The 22199-nt window shown below is 41.2% G+C and overlaps 1 protein-coding gene across 12 annotated transcripts in view; it reads right to left on the bottom strand.

Moving 5' to 3' along the window:
* PLEKHA5 (pleckstrin homology domain containing A5) overlaps positions 1-22199 on the bottom strand; it is a 278548-nt gene that overhangs the window by 2322 nt on the left and 254027 nt on the right. For 6 of the 12 annotated variants that reach the window (XM_070754322.1, XM_070754314.1, XM_070754311.1 and 3 more), the window contains 6 exons: positions 17788-17908; positions 11985-12100; positions 10048-10257; positions 4220-4378; positions 2696-2808; positions 1257-1414 (listed from right to left, as the gene is read on the bottom strand). In XM_070754322.1, the coding sequence (XP_070610423.1) occupies positions 1257-1414; positions 2696-2808; positions 4220-4378; positions 10048-10257; positions 11985-12100; positions 17788-17908 (877 nt within the window). Of the gene's footprint in view, positions 1-1256; positions 1415-2695; positions 2809-4219; positions 4379-10047; positions 10258-11984; positions 12101-17787; positions 17909-19513; positions 19703-22199 lie in introns of all 12 variants that reach the window. The other 6 variants (XM_070754313.1, XM_070754316.1, XM_070754317.1 and 3 more) reach the window with 2 other exon arrangements.

The following is a 22199-nucleotide window of genomic DNA, read 5'->3' as shown; positions in this document are numbered from 1 at the left end:
CCTTGCTTAGGAACCAAAATTCTGGTTCCAATTATGGTCATAAGTTGAGGACTATCTGTATAGCAAACCTTCTGGGCATGAGCTCCAGTTCCCAGAATTTTCAACCCTGAAATTCACCAGGGGTGGGTTCTACTTACCCCCCTTACTGGTTCAGTGTCGCGCCGGAAGGGTGCGGTTTTGCGGGCGTGCACAAGGTATGCTCACACACACACGCCCCCTTCACTCCAGGGTTAAACTGGCCTGTGCATGTGCAGGAGGACAGTTCAGGGGTGTGTCCAGCCAGCCATAGCTCCCGGTTTGGTAAGCGGGGAGAAATTCCAGCTACTGGTTCTATAGAACCGGCCCGAATCCAACTGTGAAGTTCACCCACCTAGAAGGTGCCCAGGTTGGCGATGACTTAATTGTCGTTTTCCACTGAAGTGGGATTGTGGATTTAAAGAAAAAACCCTTTAGACCAGGGGTCTCCAACCTTGGCAATTTTAAGCCAATTTTAATTTTAAGTCAACTCCCAGAATTTTCTGGCTGGGGAATTCTGGGAGTTTACCAGGCTTAAAGTTGCCAAAATTGCAGACCCCTGATTTAGACTCTGTTAATGCAGAGGAGGTTTTTTCAACTGCTTTGTACCAGATAGCTCATGAGTGAACTACTACTGAACTACTAAACTTTGGCTTACTGTTACCAATTGGAGCTTAGGTCTTCCTTGATTGTTCTTTAATCTATGACCATGTACTTCAAGAGGACGCAATTAAAAACAACATCAAAACCAACAACATAAAGCTATATCAAAAATGCTAGGAAAGTGGTAGGGTCCTTTCCCTGTAGCCAATTAATTCCTGGCCAAATCTTTGGCATCTCCAGTTAAAGGAACTGACAGCAGATAAACAACAAAGAGCCGCCCCGAGTCTTTGGAGAAGGGCAGCATACAAATCTAATAAATAATAATAAATCATAATAATAACCCCAGAGAGAACTTCTTGTAGTATAGAAGTTCTTGTAGAACTTCTTGTAGGAAATAATTTAGCTGAATTGTTTTAGATGTCTTTGCAATGCTGACAAAGCTTTGGCTAAAATGCCAGACACCCACCCTGGGCTCCTCAGGCAGGGCTAGAAACCTGTGAAAAAGACTTCAGTCTGTGAAAAAGACTTCGGTCCCTTCCCTTCCACTTTTCATTTTTTTAAATTAGCCAGAAGGGCAAACGGAGGAGTAAGTGCAACCCCTGGACATGTTTTGACAATCTGTGGATAGGAAACCCAACCTGCTGCTGCGGAGTTTCCCTTTGAAGTCTGTGCTGGCATCTCGAATGGAGAAGAAACCGTATCCTCCCGTGGCTCTTGAATCCTGCTTTTTTCGCTCTCTTCTGAGCTGCTTTCAAGCTTGTTGTGGTTGATTAGTGAGGCCTCCTTGCTGGGGCTGCTGGAGGGAGCGGGGAGAACTGGGTTTAGAATTTCCTCTAGCCTTTAATTAGGCTAACCGATACTATATACCCTTTCAATAAAGTCTGTAACACAAAATGGTGATTGTGAAGTAGGCTGGCTTATGCTTTACAGGACTGAGGAGCAGGGAGAGGACCAAACAAAAGAAATCCGCCTTTGTTTTGAACTCTGCTTGATTATCAGAGAAAGGTTTCAGGAATTCCAAAGAAATTGGCTCGCCTGGTCTCCCAACTCCTGTATCCCGAGGGTTGCCCAGAAAGCAATGCACCACATTTTTTTTCTCAGCCTACAATAATGGTACGAATGCGAAACTTTAGATATACATTATTTGAATTGTCAGGAGTGCGTGTGTAAATTTTGTGTGTCTTCATACAGACAGTGTAGCTGCAGCAGCAGTGTAGCTGCAGCAGTAAGTGATGTACGTTACAAGCAGCATGTTGTTATTGAATTTCTCACTGCGGAGAAAGAAACTGTTGGGAACATTCACAAACGTTTGTGAACAGTTTATGGAAAATCTGCAGTCGACAGAAATACGGTTAGTCGCTGGGCACAGAGGGTGAGGCCATTAGAGGTTATTTGCACAGTGCAGAAATGGCTTCGTGAACAGAACAAGGAGTGGTACTGACAGGGCATACACGCCGTTGTGTCTCGCTGGAGGAAGGCCATATAACGGGACATAAATTACGTGGAAAAATAGGGAGTGTAGAAGAAACCTCATTCTTTCTTGTGTGTAAGTTTGATTGTTGAAAAAAAATGTGCATTACTTTCTGGGTGACCCTCGTAATTTATGTTCAGGAAACACTAGGTTGTGCAACTTTAATATGATCCTATAACTGGGATCTGTGGACAGATTAACCTGATTTTTACAGGAGGGAATTTGAATTCAATTTGAGGTTGTCACCCAGAGATGGCTACCAAGCAGAGATGGTATTCTGCCAGTTTGGGAGTACTGGTAGTAGTGACTTGTGCCTACCCACCTGCCCTGGTGCTATGCCGTTTTATTTAACACATTTTGAAGCCTTGCGTATGTACGCAAGCAAGTTATGCATGAGAACAAAATGAATGTGTGGAAGGCCGCACGCATGCACGGAAGGGGCGCTTGTGAGCGCGCACACTCACATTTGTGAACAGGTGGGGAAAGTAAGTAAATACCACCTCTGCTACCAAATCAGAACGAGTACATTTTCATATGCAAAGACTGAAGCCGTATTAAATTATTTGCAGGATTGGCTACAAATACCTACTATCCCCTTTGCTGTACCTGGCATCACTATCTCCTGTCTGTTCTTCTGGTTTCTCAGGTGCTTGTTCAGGATTTATCTCCTCCTGTGGCTCCAAAGGATCTGGGAATTGCTCTTCTTCATTTTTTGGTAACTAGAACAGTGAAATGAACATTAAAGAGCAAATGTTAATGGCACTAAATAGAAACGCTTTGTGTTTCAAAACCACAATGGTGTTAACAAAACTATGTGGCAAAAACTGGATTTTCTAGACCTTAGATTTATGCACTTTTTATGAGAACTATAATTATTTAGTCTTGTGAATGCTGAAGAATTCAGAGTAAGAAAAGGAGAAACGATACGAAGGATATTTAAAATTGGTATCATTCTTGTACTTGAGTGCACCCTTGTTAATTAATTTGTATCCTGTCTTTATTATTTTTACAAATAATAACTCAAATAATAAGTAAGGCACTGAACATATCCAACACACCTTCATCCTCCTATTTTTCCCCACAACAACCCTGTGAGGTTAGTTGGGTTGAGAGAAAGTGACCCAATAGAGCAATAATCTATGAAATTAATTATTGGCTTTCATGGCTAAAATGGGATTTGAACTCACTGTATTTTGCATTCTAGCCTGGTGCTTTAATCATTAGACCAAACTGGCTCTTATAGTTACTATATGATTAGTTTTCCTAACAGGCACTCAGTTTTGAACAAACAAAAATTTGCAGAGTATTTCTAAAATCATTAAAATAAAAAGAACACACCAACAATAGAAGTTTATGAAAAAGTACTGAAATTATAACCAAGAGTCTTAAAAAAGCTACCTCTTTATTTATGCACCGTGTTTCCCTGAAAATAAGACACCCCCCCAAATAAGCCGTCCTCTGAAAATAAACTCTTCCCTGAAAATAAGTCCTCCCCCCAAAATATTTAAATGCATGTGCAGCTAGTCCTCTTGTTAGGGTTAGGGAGACAGAGCTGGAAATCAGGTAAGATTGCAAGATAATAAGACCTTCCCCAAAATAAGGCCAAGCTCTTACTTTGGGGTTCAAAAAATATATAAGACAGGGTCTTATTTTTGGGAAAACGGCATGGAGGAACTGAGACATCTCCCCCGGGCATATACAATTTATGAATGGTATGTCTGTATGTATGTTTGTTTAGAAAATGGGTTTTTTAAAATATTTTTAAACTTTAATTTAGATTTGTTGTAAATTGTTTCACTTTGTTGTGAGCTGTCCCGAGTCTGCGGAGAGGGGCGGCATACAAATCTAAATAATAAATAATAAATAAATGCACATGCATACTGCTCAAAACAATAAAGAGAACACTCAAAGAACACATCCTAGATCTGAAGGAATGAAACATTCTCATTGAATATTTTGTTCCGTACAAAGTTGAATGTGCACAACAGAATGTGAAATTGATTGTCCATCAGTGTTGCTTCCTAAGTGGACAGTTTGATTTCACAGAAGTTTGATTTACTTGGAGTTATATTGTGTGGTTTAAGTGTTCCCTTTAATTTTTTAAGCAGTGTAGATGGAAGGAAACAGTACCTGCGTAATAAAAGTAGGGTTGTGTTCATTGGCAGCATCATTTTCTTTCAACCAAGGTGTGTCTTCTACATCATTTGGATGATTTTGGCTTATGTCACTCACTCTAACACTATATTCTACTTCCTTGGGATTGCATACAAAGTTTTCTTTCCTTGGGCTCTGTGGAAAAAATAAAATATACATTTTAGAATTAATTAAACAAGTGATGCTCCCGTCCTGTTAAAAATAGAAATGGTAGTTACAGAATAAACAGCCAAGGAAAACATGAATGTTATGCGAGGTTCCTTTGGTTTATGTCCATTACAAATCTAAAACCACAACATGGGAGTGTGCCACAGTACCGTTGCCTCTGCAGGAAACAAGTGCAACTTTTCTCACTACCTGGTAAAATAATATTTATTTATTTATTTATTTGTTCAATTTTTATGCCGCCCTTCTCCTTAGACTCAGGGCGGCTTACAACATGTTAGCAATAGCACTTTTTAACAGAGCTAGGCTATTGCCCCCACAATCTGGGTCCTCATTTTACCCACCTTGGAAGGATGGAAGGCTGAGTCAACTTTGAGCCGGTGATGAGATTTGAACCGCTGACCTACAGATCTACAGTCAGCTTCAGTGGCCTGTAGTACAGCACTCTACCTGCTGCGCCACCCCGGCTCTTTTATTTGGATCCTCCTTGATATTCACTCTGACAACAGCACTATAAAATATTCTCTGGGTATAATTTTTTTATTGTTTTTCACACCTTGCAGAGATTCCAATTTACATACCTCAAATTAAAATACAATACAATACAATATCAAATGCCAATTTCTTAGTCAAATTAAACAAAATTTTCAAATTATTCATCCAATTATTTTCTGGTACATATCATTCATCCTGCGCTACCTCCTTTCCAAATGCTATCATCCGGATTTTAGATAATGTTCTTCGCTTTCATTTATATTTAAAGTGCTATAGCTATCTAAATTTCTCTTGGCTATTTGCTGTTTTTCTTAACTATGCCATGGTGTTTCAGTCCCTTCTTAGAAAACACATTCCTACTTTCATTTTTTTTTTAAAAAGCCAAAAACCTCATTTTATCATAACTAGCCTTAACAATAGAAAATATCCAAATTTATGACTCTTTAAAAGCCCAGGAAAGAAAGAGAAAAAAATAAAAATAAAGAAAGAATAAAAGAGAAACGAAAAGAAAAAAGAAGAGCAGAAATGAATAGGAAAAGAGAAAATGCTATTCATATCATATCTTAATCCATACATAATAATAATAATAATAATAATAATAATAATAATAATAATAATAATTTATTAGATTTGTATGCCACCCCTCTCCGAAGACTCGGGGCGGCTCACAACAACGATAAAAACAATATTATAATGGCACAAATCTAATATTAAAAAAAACTAAAAACCCTATCATAATTTAAAACCAAACAGCACATACATACCAAACATAAATTATAATAAGCCTGGGGGAAAGATGTCTCAAATCCCCCATGCCTGGCGGTATAGGTGGGTCTTAAGTAGTTTACGGAAGACAAGGAGGGTGGGAGCAGTTCTAATCTCCGGGGGGAGTTGATTCCAGAGGGTCGGGGCCGCCATAGAGAAGGCTCTTCCCCTGGGGCCCGCCAGACGACATTGTTTAGTTGGCGGGACCCGGAGAAGGCCAACTCTGTGGGACCTTATCGGCCGCTGGGATTCGTGCGGTAGCAGGCGGTTCCGCAGGTACTCTGGTCCAATGCCATGTAGGGCTTTAAAGGTCATGACCAACACTTTGAATTGTGACCGGAAACTGATCGGCAGCCAATGCAGGCCACGGAGTGTTGTAGATACGTGGGCGAATCTGGGAAGCCCCACGATGGCTCTCGCGGCTGCGTTCTGCACGATCTGGAGTTTCCGAACACTTTTCAAAGGTAGCCCCATGTAGAGAGCATTGCAGTAATCGAACCTCGAGGTGATGAGGGCATGAGTGACTGTGAGCAATGACTCCCTGTCCAAATAGGGCCGCAATGGGTGCACCAGGCGAACCTGGGCAAACGCCCTCCTCGCCACAGCCGAAAGATGATGTTCCAATGTCAGCTGTGGATCGAGGAGGATGCCCAAGTTGCGCACCCTCTCTGAAGGGGTCAATAGGAGGAAGGGTTGTTATTAGAAATTTTAAAATACATTCCCTACTCAATTCATTTATTCCACTTCTTTCATTATATCAGTATGTCATTTTTACTTTAACAAATCAAAATAAATATAAATAGTTATAGCTCCATTATTTTATGCAAAACGTATCCTCTATTAAAAATTATCATACTAAGAACGGCAGTGGAAAATATCTAGATTAGGGAAGAATATTAATACTTTGGTTCTTTTTTGTTTTGTTTTGTTTTTAATGGAGCACTATAAAATATTCTCATAGCCTTTCAGAAAGGTGTAAACCAGGAGGAGGAAGATTGCTCCAAATTAACCTTCTCTAAAATGATTGCTTGGAGATGTCCTGAACTTTCAAGACTCATAAACCTCCTTGACTGGGAGTTCCTGATTGCAAAGGCAAGAAATGTTACACGTTCTGCTTCTTCTAAACTCTACAGTTTTCCTTGCCATTAATTGGAAGCAAAACTCCACTAAGTTTATCTAACACGGTCAGGTAAACCAGGGGTCTCCAACCTTGGCGACTTTAAGCCTGCAGGACACGAGCGGGTTGCTGCGTGTGCATCATGACAAATCTCATGCACGCTCGCTACACTCACGTATGCGCGTCTCCCCTTGTGAGATTTTGCTTCCACACATGTTCTGCCGGCGTGTCCCAACCGCCCATAATTACAGGGTAATTAGTCCAGAAAGACACACACCACACAATAAAAGGAAAACCAAAAGTCTTTATCAACAGAAAAGCAGAAAAAACTCTCTTTTAAAATGTCAAAGGGAATTTCTGGTACACACAAGGCACAGGTTAAATGCAATCCAATTCCAAATTCCAGAAAGTCCACACCCAGTCTTGAACAGGGAAACAGCAAAACCACGATCTTGACGAAACTATGAATCAGATAAACTTCCACAAGGCTAAATCAGCACACTGCTCTTTTTATCTGTAGCACTAATTACAGCAGCCCCACCCAACCGCATATGACCTCACTTATCTCCTGTAATAATCCTTCAGTGGTTCTCTTCTATGCATCACTCTACGCATGAGTGGATCTGTCATAAGTTCTTGTTCAGAATCCAGGGATGATAAGGAAGATTGACTGGGCTGTCTGCCAAACTCCCCTCTTCCCTGTCACTCACACTTCCTTGGTCAGAGGAGACTTTGTCGGCAGATTCTATCAGGAGCAAAACAGGCCTGTGGCATGTGGATGTTTTCCCCACATCTACCTCCACATTCCTTAGGGCAGGAGCTGGGCCAGAGCTAACCACAACAACGCATGTGCAGGAAGCAAAAAAGTGTCAAAATAACTATGTTCAGTTCTCGAGACCTCACCTACAAAAAGATATTGATAAAATTGAACGGGTCCAAAGAATGGCTACAAAAAGGGTGGAAGGTCTTAAGCATAAAACTTATCAGGAATGAACTCAATCTGTATAGTCTGGAGGACAGAAGGAAAAGGGGGAACATGATCGAAACATTTAAATATGTTCAAGGGTTAAATAAGGTTCAGGAGGGAAGTGTTTTTAATAGGAAAGTGAACCCAAGAACAAGGGGGCACAATCTGAGGTTAGTTGGGGGAAAGATCAGAAGCAACGTGAGAAAATATTATTTGACTGAAAGAGTCGTAGATGCTTGGAACAAACTTCCAGCAGACGTGGTTGGTAAATCCACAATAACTGAATGTAAACATGCCTGGGATAAACATAGATCCATCCTAAGATAAAATACAGAAAATAGTATAAGGGCAGACTAGATGGATCATGAGGTCTTTTTATGCCGTCAATCTTCTATGTTTCTAAAATATTGTGATAGGACACACAGGTGAGCGAGATTTTGGCGAATGTTTACTTCTGTGCATGCGTGCAAACAAAAAATTGCAGAAATTGCGTGCGCACGCATGTCCCTTTGCAAGGTTTTGCTTCAGCGCAGGAAACAAAGCAAAAAATTCAAAACAAGAGATGATGCTGCGCGACAGACTGGTGAAGACCAGAGCTGTGACGTGTAAATTGCGCAATCTGCAGGCTGCTACCAGACGGGAGCGCTGGGGTGTATTGATAGCAACCCTCCCCTTCTGCAGGACCTCAAATCTCAGAATTCCCCAGCCAGCAATTCCATTTTCAATAGAAGCGAGTCGCTGTAGCTCAGGGTTTAACTATGGGATTCTGGATACTTTATGATTCGATAGTTTGCTTCCAGATGTTTCATTACCCAACTGGGAAGCTTTATCAATGTGCTGCTGATATTACCGAGCTACATATCTCTGCAAGCATCAACCAAACACAGGGAGCATCAAGAAGTCCACAAGCAACGCTTCCTTTTACTGTAAGAAATAAAGATCAAAACTCTTCTGGGTTGAACGTCTTGGTGGCTATTTATTCCATGGTGGTTTTCCCAACTGTTAGTACAAGGTACATGGTTGTTAGGGTTTGCCATTGTAAACTACCTATTGTAGTCTCTTGTACTATCACTTTAAATATTCTGGGCTGGTTCACCATAAGAGGGCGCCAGTACTCCTTCCCTCAATGACGCTTTAACGCTCATTCGTTTTTGCTTTGCCTCGAAGGGGGAGTGTGCTTGCTTAGTGCTTATTATATTGTATGGCTTAGTGCTTGTTATGGATTGTTTCTGTTTTGTATATATGTAAATAGTACTTATTAAGCATAACTAAGTCTGTGTCTTTTTTTCCTTTGGCTTTACCACACATCCACACTCTGTTTAAATTCTCTGCTCAGTGTATGTCAAAGGCTATACCGAGACATACCAACATTGGTTATGGTCCCAGTGGCAGAGTAATCGTGGTTTGTTAATGTGTGGTTTATTTTAGCCAGCATTGTATCACAGTTAGTGTTGTTGCTGTAAGTACCAACCATGATTCAGAATTGGATTGGTGCTGCCTGTTAGATCTGAATAACTGGAAGGACACGTGGTTGCCTGATTCTTCTTTTTGAAGAATCGACCCATGTAACAATGTAACAAGTAACTAGAGTATAATCAAAGTTTGCGGCAGGTGCGGTGCGGCTTCGACAGCCGTTTGGATTTTCCCACCCGCGGCTCGGCCAATCTGCGCCTGGGCATGTAGATTATTTAATTTAAACATATATTTACATAACCTATTTACATATTCTTATTTACATAGTTACATAATACTGCCCCTTTTATTTGAGATTTGCTGGTGGCCCTACCCAAGCACATATTGGTAGTCACAATTGGTAGTCAGTGTAGCCCACAGAGTGTTGATGTTGTGTGGGTGTACCTAGGTACATCCACAACATGCACCTGATATGTGACTGAGTTGATAGACTGTTTTTTTAATATAGCGGGTTCTTCGTTTTATAGTTTTAATTGATTAGATTTGTATACACATTCTTTTTTGTACTGTACACTAGGAGCCGCCCTGAGTCTTCAGAGAAGGGTGGCATACAAGTCTAATAAACAATAATAATAATAGTAATAATAGTAATAATAGTAATAATAGTAATAATAATAATAATAATAATAATAATAATAATAATAATAATATAAGGTCTTAAATTGCTTAGCTGCTTGAAATCCGCCAAGATCAGATCAAATTCTATCTCCAAGTTAGCACTTGGAAACAACCTAAGCCCTTGGTATTATTATACCAATAGAACATTGTTTTTGGTCTGTGAAAAGAGTGTTGCACTGAAAAACTCTGAGCACGAGAGCCTACCTGCAATAATCTAAAAGGATTTTCTCTGACGGGTGCTGGGCTTTGTGTAGGGGAGAGATCTGAAATGCCAAAGAGATTCAGCCCTTTCTTTTTCTCACGCAAGCAGGCCTGTTGGTGCCTCCTTATTCTTTCCATCTGTTCCTCCAGCGTCATTCGTGGGCGAGTACTTTCTGCCAAGCATAACTGCTCCACTGCGCTTCTCGGCCTTTCCTTGAAAGAAAGAAAAAGGGAGGATAGTAACAATATTTCCTCAAACGATACCGTTTTGCCCCGGACGCCACGTCCCTCTGCAGCGAGGCTACTTCAAAACCTGCGTAAACATTGAACCGTCAAGTTTCAGGTTCCTAATATATACTGCTCAAAAAAATAATAAAATAAAGGGAACATTTAAACAACACAATATAACCCCAAGTAAATCAAAGTTCTGGGAAATCAAACTGTCCACTTAGGAAGCAACACTGATTGACAATTAATTTCACGTGCTGTTGTGCACATTCAACTTTGTACAGAACGAAGTACAGTGGTACCTCTACCTAAGAATGCCTCTACTTACGAATTTTTCTAGATAAGAACCAGGTGTTCAAGATTTTTTTTGCTTCTTCTCAAGAACCATTTTCCACTTACACACTCGTGCCTCTGAAACTGTAACCGGAAAAGGTGGGGAGAAGCCTCCGTGGGGCCTCTCTAGGAATCTCCTGGGAGGAAGCAGGGCTGGAAAAGGCGGGGGGAAGCCTCCGTGGGGCCTCTCTAGGAATCTCCTGGGAGGAAACAGGGCTGGAAAAGGCGGGGAGAAGCCTCCGTGGGGCCTCTCTAGGAATCTCCTGGGAGGAAATAGGGCTGGGAAAGGTGGGGAAAAGCCTCCGTGGAGCCTCTCTAGGAATCTTCTGGGAGGAAACAGGGCTGGAAAAGGTGGGGAGAAGCCTCCGTGGGGCCTCTCTAGGAATCTCCTGGGAGGAAACAGGGCTGGAAAAGGCGGGGAGAAGCCTCCGTGGGGCCTCTCTAGGTATCTCCTGGGAGGAAATAGGGCCTCCACCCTTCCTGTGGTTTCCCCAATCACACACATTATTTGCTTTTATATTGATTCCTATGGGAAAAATTGCTGCTTCTTACAAACGTTTCTACTTAAGAACCTGGTCACGGAACGAATTAAGTTCGTGAGTAGAGGTACCACTGTATTCAATGAGAATATTTCATTCATTCAGATCTAGGATGTGTTATTTGAGTGTTCCCTTTATTTTTTTGAGCAGTATATTAGTCAGTAAGAAACTGTCTGCTTGAACATCATCTAGAACAGTGTTTCCCAACCTTGGCAACTTGAAGATATCTGGACTTCAATTCCCAGAATTCCCCAGACAGCATTTGCTGGCTGGGGAATTCTGGGAGTTGAAGTCCAGATATCTTCAAGTTGCCAAGGTTGGGAAACACTGATCTAGAACAGGGTGTCAAATCCAAGGCTCGGGAGCCAGATGTGGCTTCCGGTGTGCTTGCAACTGGCCCATGGGGGCCCCCTGAGGTCAAACACAAGCCTGATGCTACCCTCAATCAAATTGAGTTTGATACTCCTGATCTAGAATATCAGTGTGTGAATTTTCAGCACTGGAATAATGCCTAAATGAGTCTGCCACCAATTGTCACTTAGACACAGAATGGGCTGTTCTGATAAAGAGATAAACGCTGGAATTTTTCTCTGCCCATTTGAATTTTCTCAACAGCCGATCAGTGGAGGTTCTAATCAAAGGCTGCATTAGATGTTGTCAAATCCAGTATGATGAAGCTATAACCCAGGAAACAGAAAACTGCAATTTTTGCAATTGTTCCTCAAGGTTATTCCTTCTGCCTCTTACATCCCTATTGCTGCCACGTTAGTAGCTGAGATGCCATATTGATGAGAGCATTAGAAGAAGCCTAGAAGACAATCTTTTTTTTCTTTTAAATACCGTTCTTAGGTCTATCTTCTTGGTTTTCCTTAAAGTCACATAGGAAGCGATCGTTGAAGATTCCGGGGTTGGCGACTTTGTTCTGGGTGGCACAACTCCAATGGGGAAGTGTGATCCTATAAAACAAGGGAAAGGCATTTAAAATATGCCACAATGTCAGAACTAGGCTTCGTTTAGGGTGAGAAGCACATTAATCTGACACATTTCCAGATTAGGGGCAGTGAAAATACTTACTGACCCCTCGCAGCATTATTATTATTATTATTATTATTATTATTATTATTATTATTAATTGGATTTGTATGCCGCCCCTCTCCGCAGACTCGGGGCGGCTAACAACAATGATAAAAAACAACATGTAACAATCCAATTTAATAAAACAACTAAAAACCCTTATTATAAAAACCAAACATACACACAAACATACCATACATAACTTGTAATGGGGGAGTTAGGAAGGAATATCCTAATTCCCCCATGCCTGGCGACAAAGGTGGGTCTTGAGTAATTTGCGAAAGACAAGGAGGGTGGGGGCCATTCTAATCTCTGGGGGGAGTTGATTCCAGAGGGCCGGGGCCGCCACAGAGAAGGCTCTTAACCTGGGGCACGCCAAACGACATTGTGTGGTCGACGGGACCCGGAGAAGGCCAACTCTGTGGGACCTTATCGGCCGCTGGGATTCATGCGGTAGAAGGCGGTTCTGGATGTATTCTGGCCCAATGCCATGTAGGGCTTTAAAGGTCATTATCAACACTTTGAATTGTGACCAGAAACCGATCGGCAGCCAGTGCAGGCCGCGGAGTGTTGCAGAAACGTGGGCGAATCTAGGAAGCCCCACGATGGCTCTCGCGGCCGCATTCTGCATGATCTGAAGTTTCCGAACACTTTTCAAAGGTAGCCACATGTAGAGAGCGTTGCAGTAATCGAACCTCGAGGTGATGAGGGCATGAGTGACTGTGAGCAATGACATAAAATGTTTCAACTCCTACCCTCAAAATGTTGCTACAGAGCACTGCACACCAAGACAACTAGACACAAGAACAGTTGTTTTTCCCCGAATGCCATCACTCTGCTAAACAAATAATTCCCTCAACGCTGTCAAACTATTTACTAAGTCTGCATTACTATTACTACTAGTTTTTTCCCCATCATTCCTATCATTCATTTCCTCCAATTTATGCTAAATTCCGTTATATTAAGTAGAAGGTAGGATTCTTTATTGGCCAAGTGTGATTGGACACACAAGGAATTTATCTTTGGTGCATATGCTCTCAGTGTACAGTGTTTCCAATTTCTCATGCGGCCCCATGGCAAAATTAATTGCCCACCCCTGCTCTAGGCTATCAGTTGAATATCTGCCACCTCCACGTTTCCTCTGTGCATTCTTGGAAATTCAAGGGTCGCTCTGCACACTCCTTAACAGTTATGACAATTGTAGGTATTAACATTTTGGGATGCACATAGTACATAGTATTTTTGATAAGTAGACCTCATTTAGCAACCACGTCTGGTTGTTTAAAAACTAGGTAGAACCCTCTTTCCTGAACACCATCTTCTCATTATATTAATGAGAGCCACCAACATCCACATCCAGTTGGATGTAGACATAAATCACTTAGAAAACTGCACAATTATTTAGGTTCCAGCCACAGTCTTAAAATAAAGCCTACCAATTTGTTCTGCCGGGTTCTCTGGTGGGAGCCTCCCGAAAATTCAAGGGTACAAATTTCAGACACACACACACGTTTGAAAATTCAAAACAATGTTCTTTATCACAAAATTCAAAATAAAAGAAGCACTCTTTTTGTATTGCAAAGAGCACTCATCCCAAAACAACCCGGTAGTTTGTATAAGTCCTTTATCAGTCCTTAAGTACTTAGATTGCAGCTGTGAAGAAATGTCACAGCCCTTCTTCTTCCAAGAAGTGAAACACACACACACACACACACACACTTTGCCCTGCTTTGGTTTCAAAGGCGTGAAAAATCAACAAACAAAGTCCAGAAAACAGCAACACACGATTCCTGAAGAACTACAATCAGATACTCTTCCACAACATCCAAACCCACACGCTGCTATTTATAGCAGCAGCCCTAATTGTTGGAGCCCCACCCAAACACAGGTGGCCTCTCTTATCTCCTGTAATATGTCCTCAATTGGTCTCTTCTACGCATAACTCTGCGCTTGCGTGGGTCCAAGACATCTTCATCCGAATCAAGACATCATGGAAGATAATGGAGATTGACTGCCTGGGCTGTGTGCCAAGCCGCCCTCTTCCAAGTCACTCCCACCTTCTTCTTTGTCCGAGGAAACTAAACTCTGAACTGATTCTGTCGGCAATAATACAGGCCTGTGACATGTTGAAGTTTCCCCTGCATCCACCTCCACATTCCCTGGGGCAGGAGCTGGGCCAGAGCCAACCACAACACCAATTATTCAACCAAACGCCTTGCTTTAACAGAAGAAGGATGTAGTAACCACATAGCAGTTTTCACTAGCGATGGTTTTTCTTTCCTCCTCCCCTATTTATAAATTAAAGAAACAAAACAATCTCAAACACGTAAACATTCCCTCTTACATTCACAATTTTGCAAGCAACTACCATATTAATTAATAATAAATTAGTTAATTATTAAATAATTCCCTCACTGCTGTTAAGCTATTCACTAAGGCTACAATACTATTACTATTAGTCTTCTCATCGTTCCATCACCCATCTCCTCCCACTTATGACCGTATGGCTGCAACTTGTTGCTTGTATCCTTATGATTTATATTAATATTGTTTTCTGATTGCTTATTTGTACCCTAGGAAAAAGTGTTGTACGTCACGATTCTTGACAAATGTATCTCTTCTTTTTATGTACACTGAGAGCATCTGCACCAAAGACAAATTCCTTGTGTGTCCAATGACACTTGGCCAGTCAAGAATTCTATTCTAGTCTATTCTGTATAGTGACCATGATCTAAAGTCAGGCAATCTAGCTAAGTCATCCCATACCACTTGGAAATATTATGCTAATTTCCTCCCCAAATTAGTGATTTGGAAATGGCTATTTCCTGGAATAAGTAACATAATAGTGCAAACCCCTCTTCCGGCATCCCAGCAGGAATCGCGAACTAAGGGCCTTCCAAATACCATTAAATTACATGTTATAGCTCAGCTATTTCTAGATGGTTATACGTTCTCCATCTGTTAACAACAGGACTCAAAGATCTTAATATGCAACCAGAAGCTATTTACATGGAAACAACCCACAAGCAGCCATTCAGATCAGGCTCAGATTTCTCCTCCCGCTGTTTAGAAGTGCAGACAGTTAGGCATTTAAAGACGAATCCTTAAAATAGACTGAATTCCGTTTTTACTCTACACTCCTTATCCCGCGTAAGTGTATTAGGCATACAGATGCATTATGCATATCATCACGACAATGTTTTATGTACAGATAATCCTTGACTTACAACAGAGAGGGTCTCAGAATCAGAATTTGTATGTCAGCGTTCCAAATAGCATCTGAGAAATAAAACCAAGTCCCAGTCCAATTCTCTCAATCAGAGCTTGATTTATTAACAGAACCATGTTAGCTACGCCATTGTCATTCCGATTCTGAGTACTTCCCAGAATCCCACCTAGGTTAAGGTTCATCTTACATCCCCCCACACCCACAACGAACAATCATTAAACAAATGGTTGTAAAACGAGGACTGCTTGTACTAGCCAACGGCCTCAATGAAAGACAATTTACCAATCAGAAAGATGTAGACAAGCCTCGTTTTCTTACTTTTTCAACTGCTAAGGCTCAATTCCTTAACTTAAAAAAAAATTGATAGGATAAAACAATTTTTCAGGCTGTTTTGCTCTTTGCTCATTCTTTGATATTGATTTTTCTTTCCACTATGGGGAAAGGCCGCTGTAGTCTGGAGATAAACATTAAACAATTAACGTTGATTACCTTGCAAGTCTCCGTGACAAAGCCCTGAGACAATTCAAGGGCCATAATCTGTTGATCAATATTGCCACAATGAATGCAGATGCACACACAAATTAACGTTCCTCACCTAAGGACACTTAAATCGCTCAAGTTAAATGAAGATTTATACGGAGTCTTAAATTTAGCTCACTATTTATTTATTTTTTTACTATTAATGGAGGCAAGGATAATCATTTTACTGGGGTCACTGACCATTTATTAGATGGTTGAAAAACGCTGTTACGTGTCTGTCCATATCTAAAAAGAAAGCAGTAGCATGGCTGGTTTCAAAATACCACCAAAATATAAAAGGAGGGTTGTTTTTATTTATTTATTTATTTATTTATTTATTTATTTATTTGCTTGCTTGCTTGCTTGCTTGCTTGCTTGCTTGCTTGCTTGCTTGCTTGCTTGCTTGCTTGCTTGCTTGCTTGCTTGCTTGCTTGCTTGCTTGCTTGCTTGCTTGCTTGCTTGCTTACTTACTTACTTACTTACTTACTTACTTACTTACTTACTTACTTACTTACTTACTTACTTATTGGACTTGTATGCCGCCCCTCTCCGTGGACTCGGGGCGGCTAACAACCGTGATAAAAACAATATGTAGCAATCCAATAAAAAAACAACTAAAAACCCTTATTATAAAAACCAGACATACATACTGACATACCATGCATAAACTGTAGAGGCCCAGGGGGAAAGAATATCTCAATCCCCCCATGCCTGACGGCAGAGGTGGGTTTTAAGGAGCTTACGAAAGGCGAGGAGGGTGGGGGCAATTCTGATCTCTGGAGGGAGTTGGTTCCAGAGGGCCGGGGCCGCCACAGAGAAGGCTCTTCCCCTGGGTCCCGCCCAACGACATTGTTTAGTTGACGGGACCCGGAGAAGGCCCACTCTGTGGGACCTAATCAGTCGCTGGGATTGTTGTTTTTTTACTAGACACCATCCCTTCTCAAAGTAAAATCATATTCAGCTCAATTGTAGTCAAATTTATTTATTTATTTATTTATTTATTCATCCATCCATTCATTCAATTTTTATGCCGCCCTTCTCCTTAGACTCAGGGCGGCTTACAACATGTTAGCAACAGCACTTTTTAAACAGAGCTACGCTATTGCCCCCACAATCCGGGTCCTCATTTTACCCACCTCGGAAGGATGGAAGGCTGAGTCAAATGTCGAGGACGATCAATATTATAGGGATTATTTGAGTTATGCCTAACTTGATGCCTCCCAGTCATGTAATGAAAATTTAACTTTGCATGCTCATCGTATAAGAAAACGTGGAAAACGTGGTAATGGCTAATCAGGGGTGAAATGTTCCCAGTTTGCTCAGCTGTCAGAGAGCCGGTTGCGAAGGCAGCCCGAGGCTCTGCCACCCACTGGTATTTGGTTCTTTTACCCTCTGCGCAAATGGCGGCATCCGGGCTGTAGGCGGAGCTTTACGCTGCCTTTGCAATTGGTTCTCCAATGACCGACAGGCACGACCGAACCGAGAACATTTCACCTTTGCTGCTAATAAAGCTATTTTATTTATTTTATTTATTGGATTTGTATGCCGCCCCTCTCCGCAGACTCGGGGCGGCTAACAACAGTAATAAAACAGTATATGACAATAATCCAATACTAAAAACAGTTAAAAACCCATTATATAAAAACCAATCATACATACAGACATACCATGCATAAAATTGTAAAGGCCTAGGGGGAAAGTGTATCTCAATTCCCCCATGCCTGGCGGCAAAGGTGGGTTTCCTCCCATGGTGGCTGCAGATTGCACCGTTGCCTATAGATGGAAATGAAGCCATTTTAAAGCAGAGGGTCTCATTAATACCTTTAGTCATAGAAGCTTCTGACTCAGAAGCGGGGTCTGCTTTTTCTTCTCCATTCGACTCGTCAACTTCGGTTACAGTTGTTAGTTCAGGTTCACTTTTATAAAGGCGATAATCAGGACCCTAAAAACAAACCAGAAGAACAAACGCAAGATTCATTCTCCTTGTTGTATCAGCACCTAATTACAAAGGAATTCTCATGTAATTGGTATTAAAATCTGAAGCTCCGGTTCAGAAAAGGTCAAATTGTTCTAATTTCTTATTGAATGATTCCTAAATATCTTTCTCTTTTTCATTTTTGAGCCCCCCAAAATCATCTCTTCCCCTCCTTTCCTTGTCGTTTAAAGCAGAGGTCTTCAAACTTGGCAACTTTAAGCCTTGTGGACTTCAATTCTATGCTGGCTGGAGAATTCTGGGAGTTGAAGTCCACAAGTTGTCTGGCTTAGCAATGGAAAGTTTGAATTCTGGGAGTTGTTGTTACTATTACTATTACTATTATTATTATTATTTCAGTACAACACAGCAAATGAGATCACTATGCTGGATTTTGTATTTCATCACCAGTCGGGCGCTTCCCAAGCACCTAGGATTGCGTGATGTAGCGGCGAATTATGTTTGCCGATCCCAGTAAAGCGGCCTTTTGCAATTGACAGATGGAGATTTTGTAAATTCCGATGGTTTTCAAATGTCCGCTGAGATCCTTTGGCCCAGCGCCCAGCGTGCCAAGTACCACTGGGACCACTTTCACTGGCTTATGCCAAAATCGTTGCAGCTCGATTTTTAGATCTTCGTATTTCACTAATTTCTCTAGCTGCTTCTCCTCAATTCTGCTGTCTCCTGGGATTTATTATTATTATTATTATTATTATTATTATTATTATTATTATTATTATTATATTTAACATACAAACATTTAAACACCATACAAACAACATTAAACATTTACAATTTATATGTATACAAAGTTTATCTTTTACAATTCTATTTACTATGCATTTTTCTTAATTTCCACCCAGTTGTATAATTTCTCCCACACTCTGTAATAGTCCTTATTTTTATTACTATTATTATTACTATTATTTATTAGATTTGTATGCCGCCCCTCTCCGCAGACTCGGGGACTTTAAGACTTGAAGTCTTAAAGTTACCAAATGTGAAGACCTCTGTTTTAAAGTCCTGAAAACTGTGTTCCCTCTCCAATTTCTTTTTATTTTGTTCAAATGCAAATTGTATACTCCCTCTGGGGCAAGGAGTTTTCTGTCACAATTTTATTTCTTTTTTTAAAACTTTGAAAAACATGATCTGCACGAAGGATTTTGAATAGACAGTAATAAAAAAACCATGCCAATAAAAATGGCATGATTCAGCTCAATAGAACAGAGCAAAAAAGCTTGTTCTAACCCATGTTAAACGACAAGTTTGAATCTAACACGCACATGCAGACAATCTGAATCAAGGGTTGGGGTTATATATTTACATTCACAAAATATTTGGGGGAGGGAAAAGAAGAAGAAAAAAAAACCCCTCCCCAAAATGAAAATCAGAAATGGCAAATGTGAGTAATTTCCTTGAAACAAAAGTGAAACGAAATGACGAAGCTGATAAAGGGAAAGCAACATAAAATGAGTGGGATGGTCCATCAAATCAAACGGCAACCGTGCGGGAGAGGAGATGGGAAGGGTACGTGATGCTCGGTGGGCGGAGGACGTGGCAATGGTGGCCACTTACACAGTGAGCTCCATTTCTTTGGTAGCCTTGGACTTGATGAATCTTCTTCTCTTCAGGCAGATGGACGGGGCCCCTGCTATAACAGAGCAAGGAGCTGCTATCACAGGGCAGAGGGGGGATTATGGGAAGTTGCTCTGCAAAGTCATAGGACCGAGGGAGCGGAGGACGAGGTGGGACTACTTCCTCTTCCTAAAGATTGCAGAACAGTCACCTGATTTAGATGTGCTCCTCTCTCACAAGACGTACACAACTTCTTTCAAATATTTCACAGCGGTTTACAAGACAGTTGGGGGGTTTAGAGCAGGGGTGTCAAACTCAAGGCCCGGATCTGTTGTGGTTAGCTCTGGCCCAGCTCCTGCCCCAAGGACTGTGGATGTGGGGGAGACATCCACATGCTGCAGGCCTGTTTTGCTCCCGGTGGAATCTGCTGATGAAGGCTCCTCTGACCAAGAAGACATGAGTGACAGGGAGGAGGAGTGTGTGGCAGACAGCTCAGAAGGAGATCAATTATCTAGCTCCTCCTTGGATTCGGAACAAGAGTTAATGATACAGCCACGCATGCGGAGAGCGATGCATAGGCAACAACAACTGAGAGATTATTATCAAAGAAAATGAGGCCACCTGTGGTTGGGTGGGGCTGTGGTAATTAGTGAGGCTGCTATAAAGAGTAGCCTGTGGGTTTGGCCATTGTGGAGGATTATCTGATCGTTGTGTTTCGTGACGGCTTTACTGACTTTGACCTTTTGTGTGCTGATTTTTTCCCTGCTTTGAAACTAAACCAGAGCAAAGTGTGTTTCACTTTGTGAAAGAAGAAGGGCTGTGAATTGCCTCACAGCTGCAAGCTAAGTATCACAGAACTGATAAGGGACTTGTACAAATTACCAGTTTGGTTGGAGACAAGTGCTCTTTGCTATACCAAAAGAGGGCTTCATTTATTTGCATTTTCGGTATAAAGAACATTGTTTTGAATTTTCAAACGTCTGTGTGTCTGAAATTTGTACCTGTGAATTTTGGGGAGGAGTCTACCAGAGAGCCCGACAGAACAGGATCCGGCCTGCAGGGTGCTTAGATCTGGCCCGCGGGATTGCCCCGGAAACAGCGAAGGACTGGCCCTCAGTGCCTCTGCCAGCGAAAGCAAAGCTTAGGAGGGCTGTGGGTGGTCCTCCCGAACTCCATTTTCACCGGCAGAGGATTGCAGGAGGCCGTCGCAGCTGAAAATGGAGCTTGGGAGCCCATTTTTGTTGGCAGAGCTCTCGGGCCGTCACAGGTGCCCCCAACGTGCGTGACATCAAACAGGCCACGCCCCCAGTCCCCCTGAGGTCAAACAGAACCATGATATGGCGCTCAATAAAATCAAGTTTGACACCCCTGGGTTAGAGGGAAGCTGCTGTCGCAACAAAGGATAGAGGGAAAAAACCCCCCCCCCAATTATGTCAGATACACAAAGGTGGACGCAATTCTCTTTTCTTTTGGGTATTGTTTAAAAATAGGCCTTAGTTCCTCTCCACTACCACCCTTAAGCAAAGGAAAGCACTTTACTTAGGTCACAAATACAGGTAGCCCTCGACTTACAACTGTTTGGTCAGTGACTGTTCAAAGTTACCACGGCACTGAAAAAAGTGACTTACGGCCATTTTCCACTCTTACGACTGTTTAAGCATCCCCGTGGTCATGTGAACAAAATTTCGAAACTTGGCAATGGGCTCATATTTATGACAATCACAGTGTCCTGAGGTCACACGATCACCTTCTGTGACCTTCGGACAAGCAAAGTCCACCGAACAGCCATCAATGGCCATGATTCACTTAACAAATGTGACAGGAAAGTGGGCCAAAGTTCACTTAGCAACATAAATTTTGGGCTCAATTTTGGTCGTAAGTCGAGGACTACCTGTAGCTCTTTAAATTAAAAATTATTCTGTTTCCTTCCTATAAATTTATTTACATTTTTGCTTCATTGTATACAGCCCTATGTACATCCATGTTCAAATATATGGTACCTTTGTTCATAAATTCACCAAGCAATAATGAAAAGATTTTATAGCTTTCCCATACAAAAAAAATCTGTCCAGTTTTTTTTTTAATACACTGATACAGCCCTTTTAAAGCAACTCTTTCCCGATATTCCACTCGTACCAAAGGCAGAAATTACATTCAGCTTCATACATTTCATTAAACCGTTGTTTGATGCGCTCAGCTCATAATTATTTGAGACACACAAGCAAAACAATATTTATTTTTCTCGGAAATACGTGTGTGTGATGAGGGATCCCCCCCCAAAAAAGTCAATATTCAAATTTATATTCATAATAAGTGTAATCTGAATGTTTATTATCTATTTGTCTGTCTGTCTGTCTGTCTGTCTTCTATCTATCTATCTATCTATCTATCTATCTATCTATCTATCTATCTATCTATCTATCTTCTTCCTATCTATCTATCTATCTATCTATCTATCTATCTATCTTCTTCCTATCTATCTATCTATCTATCTATCTATCTATCTTCTTCCTATCTATCTATCTATCTATCTATCTATCTATCTATCTATCTATCTATCTATCTTCTTCCTATCTATCTATCTATCTATCTATCTTCTATCTATCTATCTATCTATCTATCTATCTATCTATCTATCTATCTATCATCTATCTATCTTCTTCCTATCTATCTATCTATCTATCTA

Source organism: Erythrolamprus reginae, chromosome 6 (assembly GCF_031021105.1).
Source record: "Erythrolamprus reginae isolate rEryReg1 chromosome 6, rEryReg1.hap1, whole genome shotgun sequence".
NCBI lineage: Eukaryota > Metazoa > Chordata > Lepidosauria > Squamata > Dipsadidae > Erythrolamprus > Erythrolamprus reginae.
Note: the sequence above shows the minus strand (reverse complement) of the source record. Positions and strands in the feature narration are given on the sequence as shown.